General features: G+C 50.3%; 1 protein-coding gene across 1 annotated transcript in view; it reads left to right on the top strand.

The window, feature by feature from the left end:
• Tfdp1 (transcription factor Dp-1) overlaps positions 1–15832 on the top strand; it is a 31839-nt gene that overhangs the window by 5183 nt on the left and 10824 nt on the right. The window contains exon 3 of the mRNA XM_004631154.2: positions 6267–6333. Coding sequence (XP_004631211.1) covers positions 6267–6333 — 67 coding nt within the window. The remainder of the gene's footprint in view (positions 1–6266; positions 6334–15832) is intronic.

Here is a 15832-nt window from a genome sequence, read left to right as displayed (position 1 = left end):
GCTGGGGGATCGAACCGCGGTCCCTGATGCTTTGCTAAGCTTGTTCTAAGTAGGTGCTTTAGACCACTGAGCCATCTCTCCAGCCCTAGATGCTGCTTTTGTCTGGTGTGGAGCAAAATGTCACTTGGTGACTCTGGCAGAAGAGCAGTGCCCCATGGGTGTGTCAGTCACCCAGGAGACAGTCCGAGGCAGCATGTCTGAACCCAGATCTCAAAAAGTCTGTAGGGCTGAGCATGGTGACACAGACCTGTACTGTTAGCACTCAGGAGGCCGAGGCATTAGGAGCGCTGTGAACTTGAGGCCAGCCTGGGCTGCATGGTGAATTTAAGGCCGGCCTGAACCGTGTCATGTGGGAGACCCTGACTCAAGCACATGCTATACTCCTCGGGCATTCAACTGTGCACTGAGGTCGGGATTGCTATAGTGCCTGCGTCCTTCCAAGCTGCAGTCATAGCAGGCCTACGCTCCTTGCTGTGGCAGGAGCATGGGGTCCCTCTCCTCCCCCCTCCTGGATTTAGTGGTGCAGGGTCCATCAGAAGGTTGGCCATGAGTCCCAGGCACAGATGAGGCCAGCTTGGGTGGTGGAGTCAAGTGCCGCCTTCTGGTGATTTGCTCAGTCCCTCGTCCTGGAGGCAGAGCTTTCTGCCTGCCAGCTGGGCCCCGAGCATGTCATGGAGATTGGGGAGGGGCTGCTGCTGGGCTCAGAGTGCCTGGAAATGAGGACCACTGGGTGCAAGGACATGTGGGTATGAACTGTATCAGCAGTGGGCCCTGCTGCGGGGTCCAGGTGCCAGGCGTGGGGCAGAGATGGCGCCTTAGGCAGGAGCTTATCTAGAGAACAGCTGCCTATGGTGGTCACGTTTGTGTTACCAGGTGAGCACAATGTGTGGGTTCTGTGGGTGAGCCACAGTTGTTGAGGTCCGTGATTCCAGGCTCCCCCCTGGGCCTAGTGAGAAGCTGAGCTGGGAGCTGTGTGGTCCCTTAGAGCCATAGGATTCATGGGCCCTCAGCAGGGTCCATTGGGGATAGGTGTCAGAGCTGCTGGTGGCCTGCACTCTACCTGCCTGGTGTATGAGGGAGGGCTGCTAGAAGCCGCCAGCAAGACCGGGTAGGGAGTGGTCTCGAGTTGGGCTGTTACTGGTGAGTCGTGGAGCGTCCCCTCTCCCCAGGGGGTGTCTCAGACCCAGCTCCTTACCTCCTTGAAAAGCTGTTGGCCCCAGGCCGAGATGTCTGTGGCTTCCATGTGTGCGCATCCCCTGAGGTGTGGTTCATGTCTGTGCTGACTGACAGTGCGTTGTCTTTGGCTCTGTACCCTTTGTGCATGGAGAAGGGGCTCATGAAGGGCTTTCTTATCTTCTCCACCAAGCCATTGCTGGTGCAGAGGCTGCTGGGAGAGCCATGTTGGGGCTGTCTCTATCAGGCCATCCCTCTCCCACATTGCACCTCATCTCCCCAGTGCTTCCCTGCTCCATTCTTGAATGAATTGTGTTTCCTTTGGCATATGCTGCTTGCATCTGCCCCTCCCACCTGGGCCTGGCCATGGCCCTCACAGGGGTCCCACTCAGGTGGGACCAGAGTCTGCTGCTGGGTGGCAAGCGCTGGTAGGTCTCATGAGGTAAGTGAGGGCAGGCCACAAGCTCTGGGATTGTGCCCAGGTCTGTGCTGGGCCCTTGGTGTGAAGTGGGCTTCTGCCTATCTCCTTCTTTCCCTTCTAGCCCCGGTCCTGGCCCCAAGGAGCCACCTGGACAAGGCCTGGCTGCCACTGGGAGGCCGAGGCAGCGTGATGTGTGGAGGGCAGCTCCTCACCCTGCCCCAGCTCTATCCTACCTCAGAGTCTGTGCTTGATCTGGGGACATGTGACCAGCTTTAGTACCATCAGGACAGTGGTGACAAGGCCTCCCATGGCCATCGCGGAGGTGACCTGGTCCTTACCCTGAGACCTGGTCTGGTATATGCAGGAAGGCTGCTGTGTGGGAATGTGATTCTTGTGGCTCCACAGTCCTGTGTCGTGGATGGTGTGTCCTGGGAGCGTGGTCTGTCTCTGCTGCCCCGGTGAGGGCTGAACTTGCTCTGGGTCCACCTTGGCCCCTGGGGCTTGTGCTTTGCCCTGGAGGCAGTCCAGGCACTCCCTCTGGGTTGGGAGCAGTTTTTGCAGCATGTTGAAGAATTGAGCAGCTTGTGCTTGATGCCTGTCCAGCTCCTGTGGGCCTCAGCTCTCAGCTGTGACATGGCAAGGCTGGAAGTGCTGCCTATGTGCGTTGTGGTGGCCTCACTGGGGTTGTGACATTAGCCGGCAAGGATACCATCACATTCGAAACCACAGTGGCTGTTATCTGACCTGTCCTGGTGTGTTCTGTGTTCAGTCTGAGGATGTGGCCTGGGACACGTGTGGTCTGGGCACCAGTGGAGACCAGGGTTGCAGGTGGAGAACCCTGCAGGCTGTGTGCTGACAGCCCGCGATGCACTGCTGTGCCCAACCCCGGCGGTTGCCTGGTGCTCTGTGGTTGCTAGGCAGGGCCCTGGCTTTGCATCCCAGGATTGCCCCTGTCTCCTGTGGAGCGTGAGATGGACTCAGTGGATGTAAACGGGTGCTGGTGTGCTGCCCAAGGTGGCCACCATGGTCCCTGATTTTACTCTGAGACATGTGTTGGAGGGTGGGTGATAGCCAAGGGCAGCCTTCACTTGCACAGTAGCTGCTCCAGCGCCACGCGGCTGCCTGCCTTTGGGCCCACACCACAGAAATGGCTGGTGCTTGTCTCCAGGGAGGCTAGAGCAGCCCCGGCCCCTGGATCGCCATCTTTGGGATCTGCTTCTGCAAGAAGCGGCGTGATGCCGGATGCCACAGTGCCCTCCATGGGCATTCTGCAGCTCTGGATCCTCTCAGAGCATGCCTCCAAACCCTGATGCCCAAGGTCACAGTGCCTCCCAGTGCTGTGGAACAGGCTGCCTCAGGAGCAGCATGTGTTTGTCATTCTGTGTGGCCTTTGGCATGGTGGAACCCAGTGCCCTGTCCTAGGAGCTGTGGTGGGGCTCAGAGCCTTGACCCTGCTGTGAGCAGAGCCTGCTCCCTCATGGCTATCCAGGTGTCCATATGGTTCCAGCTTCTCTAGGGCCTCTGCCAGGAATGGGACTCAGGGACAGCGAGTGTGCATCAGGGCCAGGAGTATTTCAGTCCTGTACAGGGGTGGCTAGGTGACAGCAGTATATGTCTCATGGTCATGGTCCAGAGCAGCACCCTCTCATATTGTAAGAGGAGGCCAGGCTCATCATGAGGGCCCCACCTTGTCACCCCACGACGCCATGAAGGCCACCACCTTGGGGTCACACCCAGCATAGGGATTTGAGGGACAGATATTCCAACCATGGCATGGGCTTCCTGCAGGAAGGCCATGTGGGCCCCAGGATATCGGTCAGGTGTGGGAGGTCAGCCTGTCAATGTCACGGCCCTGCAAAGTTGCCTACTACCACAGCACTGGCTTGGCAAAGATTTTTGTATTACTGTTCTGTGTATGACCTGTGAACTGAGGAACTCTGGGTGGCTTTATTTTCTAATTTCCTTTCTAGAAAAGAGAGCTTGCATTTCCTTTGTGATTTTGACACCTTGTGTTACAAAAGAGTGGCTTTCTGTACCCTTAACACCCGCCGTGGGGTGTGCAGTGGTAGGCAGATGATAGGCGGGCAGCACAGCGGCTGCCTGGCCCCTGCTCAGCTGGCTCCTGCCCTGCCGTCTCAGGTCCACACAGAGCCAGGGCCAAGTGTGAGGTGGGCATGTGCTCACCTCTCAGCCCTGGGGAACAGATCTGTTTGAGGGGTGGTGTAGTCCTTAAATCATGCCTTGCAGGGTGTGGTTCTAAGCTGAGAGTAGTTTTGCAATGTCTAGAGGTGATTTTGTCACAGGTGTGGGGTGGCTGGCTTGTGGTGGAGCCCTGATGCTGTGGTGACCCATGCAGTGAGGTCAGGTTCAGGCCCCTGCTGGGAAGTTGCCCACGGCCAATGTGGCTGGTTCTCCCTGGAGAAAGTACAGGAAGGAAGGGGCCTGTTAGGGCACAGGTGCACAGTGGGCTGCATCCCGGGGCCTGGACCAGTGCATCTGCAGGGTGAGCTTGCAGTGTTGAGATGTGGCCAGCTCTTTTGTATTGACTTCTTTTTTTTTTTTTTTTTTTTTTTTTTTTTTTTTTAAGATTTTTTTTTTTAAATTTTATTTATTTATGTGTGTATGTGTGGCCAGCTCAGCCCACCAGGGGGCGGGGCTGGCTGGCATGTGGTGCTGGGGATTGAACCGCGGTCCCTGTGCTTTGCTAAGCTTGTTCTAAGTGGGTGCTTTAGACCACTGAGCCATCTCCCCAGCCCTGTATTGACTTCTTAAGTGCAAAGGACAGAAACCTGAGGAACATAATTAGGCCAGGCTTCTTTGGAGGTACAGCTGAGGCCATGGGTGTTAAGACATGCCAAGACTCTGTGGCTCTGTGGCTTTGTGGTGTCCTCTTGTTTCTTGGTCCCTGTGCTTCCCTGGGACCCCTGCATGTCACCAAACCACAGCTCCAGGCCTGATCTGAAGCTACAGGCTGTATGCACGGGATCTGACTGGCCCAGCCTTCTAGGCCTTGCCTTGGCGCTAACCTCCTACCTTGATTTACCAGCCTTACCTGCTCTTTTTTCCTCTGGCCTTAACCTCTTGGGTTGTGGTGCAGAATACCTGGCCATCAGACTCCTGCCTTGCCCTGCCCTTGGCTCACTGGCCTTCTCCACCCGTCCTGGCCCACCTGACCTGGTAGCCTGGCCTTGCCTCCTGGTTTCACCACCCCCTGCACTGCAGTTTTGGTCATTAAGCTCTGCCTGAGCCACCAGTTCCCACATGTTTGCTCACAGTTGTGCTGTGCTGTCCTCAGCCACCTGCCTGGCCTCACCATGTCGCCGTTCCTCTGGGCATCATCTCCTGCCTTGTGTTTGGGTCTTACCCAGCCCCGCCTGGACGTGTTCCCCTGGGCCTGTCCTGAGGCCGTGCCCTGGTGACCTAGAGCCCAGTGTGACTTTGTGGACCTTCCTTTGCTGGCCTTGTGCACCTTGCCCTGGCCTGTGTGACCACACCTTCCTGGCCATACCCTGGGTTTGCTCCCTGGCTTTAACTCGCCCTGGCGTGGCCTGGCCTTCCTTTTTTTCTGTGCTCTGACAGCCACAACGTCATCCCCGCTGTTATTGATCTGGTCTTGTGCACCTGGTTTTCCCTGGCCCGAGCCTTCTGAACTGCCCACCTGGCCTTACCACTGGTTGGTGCTCACCCACTGTTAGGAACCTCTCAGCTCACGGAACCAGCCATACCTGCTTAGCTGTAAACTTTCAGCCTTTCACCTTGACTCTACCACAGGACCTCACCCACTGGGCCTGTGACATCATTCACCTGTATCCCCTGAGGTCACACCCCCTCGTCTTCATTCTTTCTTTCCTGTCTTCGTTTTGCTCTACCTCGTGGCCTCGTCGTCCAGCCCTACACTGGGCCACAGGCACCTGGCCTTGTCATCTGGCCTTACCTGCCTGCTTGTAACCTCTTGCCCTTACCACTGGGGTGTTACCCTGACTCCTGCTCAACTTTGCTCCCCTGTCCTTACTGATCCCCACCTCACGCATGCTCAGGGTCCTGGGGCACCCTCCTGGCCTTATCCACTGTGTTTGGCTCAGGAAGGGCGATTGAACCTGTTGACGTGTCGGTCAGCATGGTCTCTTGCCTGATCTTGGCATCTTTAGGAACTGGGCAGCTCTATCTCCTCCTGTCCCTAGGGCTCTGAGGAAGTTGCCAGTGGCCCTGTGGGCTTGGAGTCATGCCCTCTCACACATGACCCTCAGCCCCATCTGTGTCACATGGACAGTGAGCTCTGTCATCCTCTTGCTAGCCCAGCTCGTGTGCTGAGTACATTTGCAGATGCACCCAAACTCTCTGGGTGGGCTGGCCTGGGCTTCAGGCCTGGGCTTTCTCTGGGGCAGGAGGAAAATGCCAGGTTTCCATAGTGCTCCTGCAGAGTGAGGTCCTTAGGTGTTCTGCCCTGTGTTAGTGTGATGGCCTTGCACTTAGCACTTTCCAGGAGCCTCCCCACTACCTCAGGTTTTTGTGAATGCATGGCTGATGGAGCACACCGTATCAGGTCATGGTGGTCTGGCAGCAGCCCTCTGTCTGTCTAGGAAGTGAATTAGGGTGCTTGTGAGGGCCAGTGTATTAGCTGTGGCCATGGCTCTGCAGACACTGTATTGACCATTGCTGTTGTTCTCTGCAGGCCGGTCTAATTGAAGCCAATGGAGAACTCAAGGTCTTCATAGACCAGAACCTGAGTCCTGGGAAAGGTAAGGATGCTGCTCTGGAAATGTGCCTGCTCATGATTGGAGCTGAGTGTTGCAGTCTGCTGGTGCAGCCACCGTGGACAAGGGCGGCAGGCCACCCCATACCTGCACCCCACACCCCTGCTGCTACGCTGCACACCCTGTGTGCAGGAGGTTAGCTGGTGTAGAACAGTCAAGAACCTGTGCTGCTTGCTGGGGCTGGGCTGTCCTAGTGCTGTGCTGCAGAGAGACCCTAGTGGGATGGTGTCCTGGGCAATGTTTGTGCGCCTCAGCAGTTCTGCGCTCCGACTTTGGTCTCCAGGGATTGGGAGGAGGATGAGGGGGTCCATTTCTGGGCTCTAGGACCCAACAGCTTGCACTTTTGGGCCCTCTTGTCAGGATGCTGTCCTGTAACTGGAGAGCTGTTGTGCTTCACCCGTCATGTCCTCCACGTACCCTGGATGCAGTGGCCTTCTGTGTACTGTAAAGGACTCTGGCTGCTCTGCTAACCCTAGAAGCACCATGGGTGGACCAGTAGCCCAGGGCTGCGAGTGGTGGAGTGTTCTGTTCCCCACTTAACTTACTCCTTGTCATACATGAACTCATCTGTCTTTCCCTTAACAGTGTGCCCCTATAGGGTGACCCTGCCTACTGTGGCTCTGGGCTGCTTATGTGCTGTGCCCGCCGGCCTGCTGCACCTGCCTGGCCTTCTGCTGCACCTGCCTGGCCATGTCTTTGTTTTTTGGCATCTGGATGCATACATCCCAGAGGCCAGGGAGCCCAGCTGTGTCCTTAACTTGGCCTCTAAGAACCAGGTCCAGATGCCTTCTGTCTGTCACTGTCCCCTCTTCACCCTACAGTCCATGAGGGGCAAAGCAGGAGACGGCCTCAGGCCTCAGCCTACCCGCGTCACCAAGAGCATAGGGCATGAGTGCCTGTCCCTGTAGCAGGGCCTCCCCAAGTGTCCCAGGGAGGTAGTGTGCACAGAACCACTGGGCCGAGGGGGCACTTGATCTTTCAGGGTTGGCAGCATTCTCAGCCTGCCTGAGAGGAACAGGGCTCTGTGTCTCCTCCTAAATGTAAAAATTTTCAAAACTTAGGCAAGATGCTTCCTACCCCAGTGATAAAGCAGTTAAATAATTCTGAGGGATGGAATGGAATGATATGATATGATATGATATGATATGATATGATATGATATGATCTGATCCAATCCTTTGGATAAATAATTCTATGAAAGTGCACAACTTCATTTCCTTGGATATGTGTGATGACGCCGCTCTCCTGGGGTTGCTTAATTTCTGTCCTTGCTTACCGGTCATAAGTGTTCTTCTTGCCATGTGCAGGCTCTGGCTTCTCTATCCCTAAGTGCTTGCCTGTGCTCAGGTCCATGCCAAGTTCAGCCATGAGCCAGGCTGGGTGGGAGGGCCAGGTCACACCACACAGATGGATTCATGTTAAGTCCAGCTGTGATACAGGGTCAGGTGGAAGGTTGAGATCAGGCGCAGTTCAAATCCATCCTGAGCCCAACCTTGTGCTGGGGCCAGGCAGCACAGTTAAGCCATGTGTGTGACTTCCTGCAGGTGGGATTTTTTGTGTGGCCTTTAGGCTGGGTTTCCTTGCTGCTCCTGCTGTATCTGTGTCTCTGACCCTGGTTGGCCCCAATGGTTCTGCCTCATGTGAGCCTGGAGTTGGCCCTTTCAGCCTTGTCTGCTGGACTGCAAGTGCTTGCTCAGACTGCCTGGTGCCTCTGTGGTCCTCAGTGCCATTCGTACCACAGCCAGATACTCTAGACTTACTGTGGCCCAGGTCGGACACCAGTGCCAGAAAGAGTACGGAGTGAGGTTTCCCTCAGCTGTACCTGCCCTCTCTACAAGGGAGTGCTGCTGTTGGCCTGTAACAAATCTTCTGGAGAGTTCCTGTAATAGGTGGACTGACTGTTGAGGGTGGAGTCCTTGCTTTCATGACAGGCTGCCCTGTAGGGGGACCAGGGTTTCACAGAGCCTGCTCAATTGGATGTGATGGCCCAGGGAACACGGCGAGACCCAGGGCCATGTATTCCTGATCCGAACTGAGGGCCTCCAGTGTTGGTTCTACATGTTCTGACAGTGCTTCTTTTGGCTTGAGGGACATACTGCTGGTCTGTCGTGGTTGACGTTGTTGCTGGTCAGGGAGGTGGTGTGCCTGCCGCTGCCCCCGCTGCCTGTACCATTCGTTGGTACCTTATAGTGGAGAGCCCAGGCTTCCTCTGGGCCATCCCCGGTGGGAAATCCCTTTTGTTCTCATTTGTGGAGCTGAGGGTAGAACCCAGCCACACTCATGCCGGGCAAAGCTCATCACAGAGCTCACGACCCCAGAATGTCCCCTGAATGTCACCCATATGTGATACCCTGCATGGCAGTGCTCAGTGAACTGGCCCTGGCTTCTGCCCCACAGCCCTGGTGGTGTTGGAGTGTTTTAGCTTGGAGGCTGTAGAGTCAGCCCTGCTGGGGGAGGGGGTGGCTGGGGAGGACAGAGGCAAGAAAGATGAACAGAGGATAGGCTGTCTCTACGATCGCCCTCAGCAGACATGCCCTGTGTCTGTCAGGGGATTTATAGAGCAGAGTCTAGAGCACACACAGTCCAACTAGCTGTGTGACTGGGGTGGAGGTGGGTGGCAGCTCCTGTCTTGTCACGTGGTGGACCTGGGCTGGTGGCCCCGCTGAGTCCTCTTTCCTCCCAGCTCTGCTCGGTGTCGCAGCCTCTGGCGTTGCCTCATCTCCTGCTGCTGCTCAGAAGGTCATCTCCAAGGCCCCTGCGTGTCAGCATCCTCCAGTGCTATGTGGATGTGGCAGGGAATTTGGCTGTGGGACTGGTATGTCTGGAGCCCGCCACGCAGGCGTGGACAGCGCAGTCTGGAGGCTGAGGTCTTCCTTCAGGAAGCCTTGGTTTGCCTCAGAGCCCTCCGCCAGCGGATGCAGTGGTGCTGTACAGCTCCTGCCCAGGGGCCTGCCCGGGTGGCTGTACCAGTGATGTGAACGAGTACATCCTACGGAGACTCAGAGCCCCTCCTCTTGCAGAGCGTGCGCCAGGCTGAGCCTGCCGCAGAGCCCAAGAAGAGCGCAGTGCTGTGGGTGGACAGTGAGTTTCATGTGGTACGGTGTCCTGGATGGACAGTCCCTTGAGGACAGGCCGGCGTGAGTGCTAGCGTCCACTGTGTGTGGCCGCGTACTTGTGGCCTCTTGGTGAGAACTGCTGGTCCCAGACTGTTTCCCTCCCAACAGCCATGTGATGGCTCGAGGTGTTCTGCACCCTCACAGGCCTGTGTGGTGCCGACCTCTGAGCTTTGCCTGGCTTCTGTCTGGGCTGTGGAGGTGGCAGGGCTTTTCCCAGGCCACTGGCCACCCCACTGTCCCAGGGCATGGATAAGTGCAGAGAATGTCCACTGAATGAAATCATCCAGGCACAGAAAGAGAAGCACTTTATGATCTCATTTTTATGCGGAATCTAAAGAGCCATCAGCTACACAGAAATGGAGAACAAAGCTCACCAGCAGGGTCACCAGCTCCCGGGAGAGACAGCAGACTGGCCCAGTAGCGCTGACCCGTCAGATGCCGGTGGCTGTTGTAAACGACAAAAGCAGAGTGGGTTTTTACTTTGAAAGTGGCTGCTTCCACAAGGCAGGCTGCTAGCGGGGGGTGGTCCAGTGTAGCATCTGCACATCTGACGTTTCACTTGGAGCCGTCTTGGGAAAGGGCTAATTGTTTGGGACTGAGCCATAGAGCAGCTGCCAGGAAAGTGTGCTCCATGCTCTCTGGTGCCCCCCTGCCCCCCACAGGACTGGATGGGAGATGGCTATAGGAGATGGCCACAGTGGGAGTGGATTGGACGTAGACTGCCTGAGAAGTTTAGGTTTGGTTAGGAGGCACACAGAGGTTCTATCCTGTGGTGAGAAGGGAGGCCTGCCGCATGTGGCTTTCAGCAGTGGCTGGATCTGGAAATGCTGCCATTACGTCTAGAAGACGGCTTGAGCTCCTCCACTCTGCTGGCTGCGTCGGGAATAGAGACAGTGGTCTGACTGATTTCTCAGTCTGCCAGGGAATATGGGCATGCCTCAGCTTGGGCAATTGCCATAGCCTGGGGAGTATGGGCAGAGAGGCTTCTGTGGTGGGGTTGGGACGCCTCATAAGTGCACAGGCATGTAGAGCTAGGCAGAGAACTGATTTAGGGTCCAACACTGACACTGAGATATTTGAGCACAGAAACAAAATAGGTCTTAGTGGGGACTTACTGCTCATCTCCCTTATCTGCTGGATCCTAAGGCTGCAGACCCAGGGAAGAAAAGAGTCCTGCAAAAACATACGGCAGGTTTTTGGACTCATCCCTCCTCCTCCTCCTTCTTTCCTTCCCTTCTCTTCTTCCTCCACTTCCCCCTCTTTCCCTCCTTCTGTCAGTTCCTCGAGGCCTGATAATTTATTGCCTCTTTTATTTTTTTTATTTTGCTGCCTTTTTCTTATTTGTTCTTTTCTGTTAGTTTTATTCGAGTCTGTTAATATTTTCTTACCCCATAGTAGGATCCTTTGTCTCACTTCTCTCTCCTCGTGTTTCCTTCCTTGATTTTTCAAATTTTACTTCTTTCATTTTCCTTTTTCCCTACTCCATCTTACTAGTATACCAATTAAGCTGTATTAATCTTTAGGTATTTAGTTCATTCTTGATATTATTGCTGAGTTCTTTTCTGTTGTTGGAAGCATAGTTGTTGATTTACTGTGTATCAGTATTGGTTTATCTTTGTGTATATTAACTGTAGACCTTTTTTCTATGGTTAAGCATATTGTTATTATTATTATTGTTATTATTATTTAAGACGGGGTTTCACTCTGTAGTTTGGGCTGACCTTGAGCTCACTTTGTAGCTAGGCTGGCCTCTAACTTGTGGTAATCCTTCTGCCTCAGCCTCCTGAGTGCTGGGATTACAGGCATGTGCCACCAGGCCTGGCTATTATTCATTCATTTTTTTTTTTTTTTTTTGCTCCGAATGCCTTCAGGGCAGGTTTGGCTGGCTTGCGTTGTGGGGATCGAACCACAGCAACCTGAGCCTGAGTGCTTTGTGGAAGCAGCCACTTAAAGAGCTGAGCTAAAGGGCAGGCCCCTGTTATTCATTCTTTTTTTTTTTTTCTAATTAATTAATTTATTTATTTTTGTGTGTGGCCAGCTCAGCCCAGCCCACCGGGGGGCGGGCTGGCTGGCATGTGGTGCTGGGGATCGAACCGCGGTCCCTGTGCTTTGCTTGTTCTAAGTAGGTGCTTTAGACCACTGAGCCGTCTCCCCAGCCCCTGTTGTTCATTCTTCTGTTACATCAATATCCAGTTTGTCTTTGAGTGTATTATTGTTGATCTTATTGCTGTAGCCAGGATGGCACAGTTACTGTTAACCGATTTGTCTCTGTATATGCTAGTACATCAGACTTCAGTGTGTGCGTGTGTGCGTATATGGGCGCGCACACACACACACACACACAGATAGACAAAGCAAGAAAATGCCTTGTAAAACCCCAGATCCCCAAAGCTTATCCTTGGGGCATCAGTGGAGCAGAAATCAAAACTCATACACTGAATTATTATAAATGATAAAGGAGATTTTACAAAAACCAATAATATGGTGCTTGGTGAGTTCAAGGAAGTACAGCCAAGCAGATAATAGACTTAATGTACAAAATGAATCCAGAATGTACACTAGATATTATAAAATGGAAAAAAAAAACTTAAAAAGGAAAGAGAAACTGGAGTGAGGGAATGTACAAAAGAAGGAGGGAAAAGCAAAAAGAAAAACATATATATGAAAGGTAGCTCAGTGGCACAAGTGTCTGCCTGGCAAGTGCAAGGTCCTGAGTTCAATTCCCATGATGATCAAAAAAAAAAAAAAAGAGTTATACTACTAATTTCTCTCAGTTCATTGAAAAGAAAGGTTTGTGCTACTGTTGTTTGGACAATTAAGTGCTGATATGTTACACTCTGAGTAACTAATTTAAGATAATAAGTAGGCGGGGGGGGGGTAGCTCAGCGGTCTCAGTGCCTGCCTGGCAAGTGGAAGGACTTAGGTTTGATCCTAGATACCTCATGCTGTGCCAGCTCCAGAACCCTGGACACACTGTGCTGGGCACTGAAACCGGGCGTAGTAGTGCATGTCTGTAATTCCAGTGCTGGGGAGGCGGAGACAGAAGGATCACTACGAGTCTGAGTTGTGTAGCGAGACCCTGTACCAAATAAATAAATAAAAGATTTTTTAAATTTCTTTTTTTTTTTTTAAGGTTTTTAAAAAATTTTATTTATTTATGTGTGTGTGTGTGTGTGTGTGTGTGTCCCCAACTCAGCCCACCAGGGGGGGCTGAGTTTGTTCTAAGTAGGTGCTTTAGACCACTGAGCCATCTCACCAGCCCAAAGATTTTTTTAAAAAGATAATAATAAGCAATATATTAACCACCAGTACTGTTTTGAAATTTTGTTTTATTCATTTCTCTTTAAAAAAATTGATTAGTTGAGTTTGCAGAAAACACTAATAAAAAGCTAGCTGAGCTAAACAAAATGATATAAAACAATCAGTGCCACTTTAGCAAAGAATTGGAGTTAATAAAAAGGTACCAGACGTTCAGGAGAGTGAAGTTCTTCTGCAAGTGTGGGGAGTCGGAGTGAGCGCTGTGAGGGCAGTATCAGGACTGGGATACTCAGAGGTGCCTTAGAAACGAAAAGGTGACATGGAAGGTGGATCCAGCAGCTGCTGGATGATGCTGAAAAGATTAAGGGAAGAAATCAGAAGATAGCACAAATGGCATAAAAATAAGTTTATAAAAATACGACGCAGTGGAATAAGCGCTTCCCTGGCAAGCGCAAGGGCCTGAGTTCAATCCCTGGTTCCGCAAAAAAAAAAAAAAAAGTAGAAAATGTACAAATATGGGGAAAGGATTTAATGTACAGATAAATAAGGCATGTAGAGTCCCAAGTAAGCTTAATTGGAAAAGTCTTTATTTCACAAAACATTATAAAATCCCAGAAGTCCAGCACAAAGATAGAATCTTCACAGAATAGAGCAATGAATCACTTATAAAGATATATCTACTAGAATTAAGTAGACTTCTCAAAATAAATATCAAAGGCAGGAAAGTCTGAAGCTTCAAGCCCTAGAAGAAAACAACTTCCAACCCAGATTGATATATCTTGCAAAACTGTCTTTGAAAACAGATGGATAAACAAGGTCTTTCCATGACAAAGAACATCTTAGGAAATTCCTGACCATCAAACTGGCACTCTGAAAAATTCTCATGGGTATTCTAGAAAGAAATAATGAAGCCAACAATGCTAAAAACTCTAAAACAGTGAATACACCAGAGAAGGGAATGAGTACAGGTGAACAAAATCAAAAACAGGAAAATAATGCAATGACAGAAAGTAATTAGTGCCTTTCAGTACTAACTCTTAATGTGAGTGGTCTCCGTTCTGCAATCAAAAGGTTGAATTTTGCAGAATGGATCAGAAAGCAAAGTGCAATAGTTTGCTTTATACAGGAAGGACTTTTAAATCCAAAAGAATTTTCATGGACTAAATATTAAAGTATAAAAACAATATTCCATGCAATGGGGAACTGAAAACACACAGGAAGAGCTGTCCTATCTTCAGACAAAGAGGACTTCAAACAAAAAGTGGTCAGAAGAGGTGACTGCATATTGTTTAAGGGACAAATTCAACATGAAGAAATACTAATTATGAACATAAGTGCCCTAAACATTGGCATACCCAAGTAAGTAAAGCAGATGCTGTTGGACATAAAGATGAGATAAACTTCAACATGATTATGCGGGGGGAAATCTTAATATCCCACTGTCACAAAGAGGTCAACCAGATTAAAAAAATCCATAATGAAATACCAGGATTGAACCAAACCTTTATACAAATGGATTTATCATGTTCATAATGAAGCTGTAATTCCTGTGTCTTGCTGCTGGCTGACTGACTTGGATGTGTTACTCTCCTGCCAGCTTGAACCACTGGTAGCTCAGACTGGAACATGTTAATAGACACCTAGAGTGTTCTACCCACTGCTACACGTTCTTAGCAGTGCATGAACTTTCTCCAAAATACTAGCCCATAAAGCATGCTTGAGTAAATGCAAAAGAATCAAAATTATCATGAATATTATCAAGTCATACTGTAATGAAAATAAAAATGGAAAAAGAAACCATAAATATAATGCACACAGGTGGAAATTAAATAATATACTCTTGAATAATCGGTGAGTCACAGAGGAAATCAAGAAAGAAATGGGTTCCTAGAATCAAATGATAATACCAGTGCAGCATACCACAACCCATGAGACAGCATGGAAGCAGTCCTAAGAGGGACGTTTATAGCACGAATGCTGACATCAGACAGAGTGAGCTTAAATAAATAATCCAATGAAAAATAAATAACCCAGTGATGCACCTTAGAATCTTAGAAAAGTAGCAGTCCAGATCCAAGCTAGTATGAAAGGAAGGAAATTATAAAGACCTCAAGAAATTAATGAAAATAAGACTAAATCGCACGCGCGCGCGCGCGCACACACACACACACACACACACACTAGCTCAAACAAACAAAATAGATAAAATGTTATCCAATCTTACTAAAAAAAATCCAAGTCAGTGCAATTAAAAATGAAATGAAAACGGTGAAATCAAATGGATACCACTACTTTGAAAACCTGTATTCCAATAAATTGGAGAATCCAGAAGAAATGGATAGATTCTAGATAGATACGAATTATTAAAACTGAACCAAGAAGATATAAAAACCCTACATAAGCCTTTAAGGTAATGAAGTTGGTTTAAGGAAGCCATAACAGGTTATAAAATTCTGTAGCAACTTTTAAGTAAGCCATAAATAATGTAACTTTTAAGTGAGCCATAACAGGTAATAAAATTGAAGCAATAACTTAAGAAGCTTAGCAACTATGAAAAGCCCAGGACCTAGCGGATTCACCACTGAATTCTACAAGAAGTTCAGGGAACACCTAATGCTGATATGCCTCAAACTTTTTTTAATGAAATTGAAAGGGAAGGAGTACTCTCAAAGCCTTTTCTGGAAGCTAGCATTACTGTTCTCCCAAAACCAGAAAAGGACCAAAAGAGAGAACTAGTAGCCAGTCGTTTAATGAACATAAATGCGAAACTCTTCAACAGGACCCCAGCAGGCAATGCACCAAATCATCAGAAAGCGCATATATCATGTCCAAGTAGCTTCACCGCAGGAATGCAGGGATGGTTCAACATATCTAAATCAGTATCAGTAATACAGCACATAAACAAAAACAAGGACAAAAATCACATATCATCTCAGTAGCTGTAGAATTTTTTATAGCAAAATCCAACATCCCTTCGTGATACAAACCCTGAAGAAAATAGGTGTAGAGGGGCCTTACTTCAATTTGATAAAAGCCATTTGTGACAAACATTAGAATGAGGAAACACTGAAAACTCTCTAAAATCAGGAATAAGACAAGAAAATCCATAC

This window comes from Octodon degus, unplaced genomic scaffold, assembly GCF_000260255.1.
Source record: "Octodon degus isolate 3935 unplaced genomic scaffold, OctDeg1.0 scaffold00039, whole genome shotgun sequence".
Classification (NCBI taxonomy): Eukaryota; Metazoa; Chordata; class Mammalia; order Rodentia; family Octodontidae; genus Octodon; species Octodon degus.
This window is presented reverse-complemented; position numbering and strand designations above follow the sequence as displayed.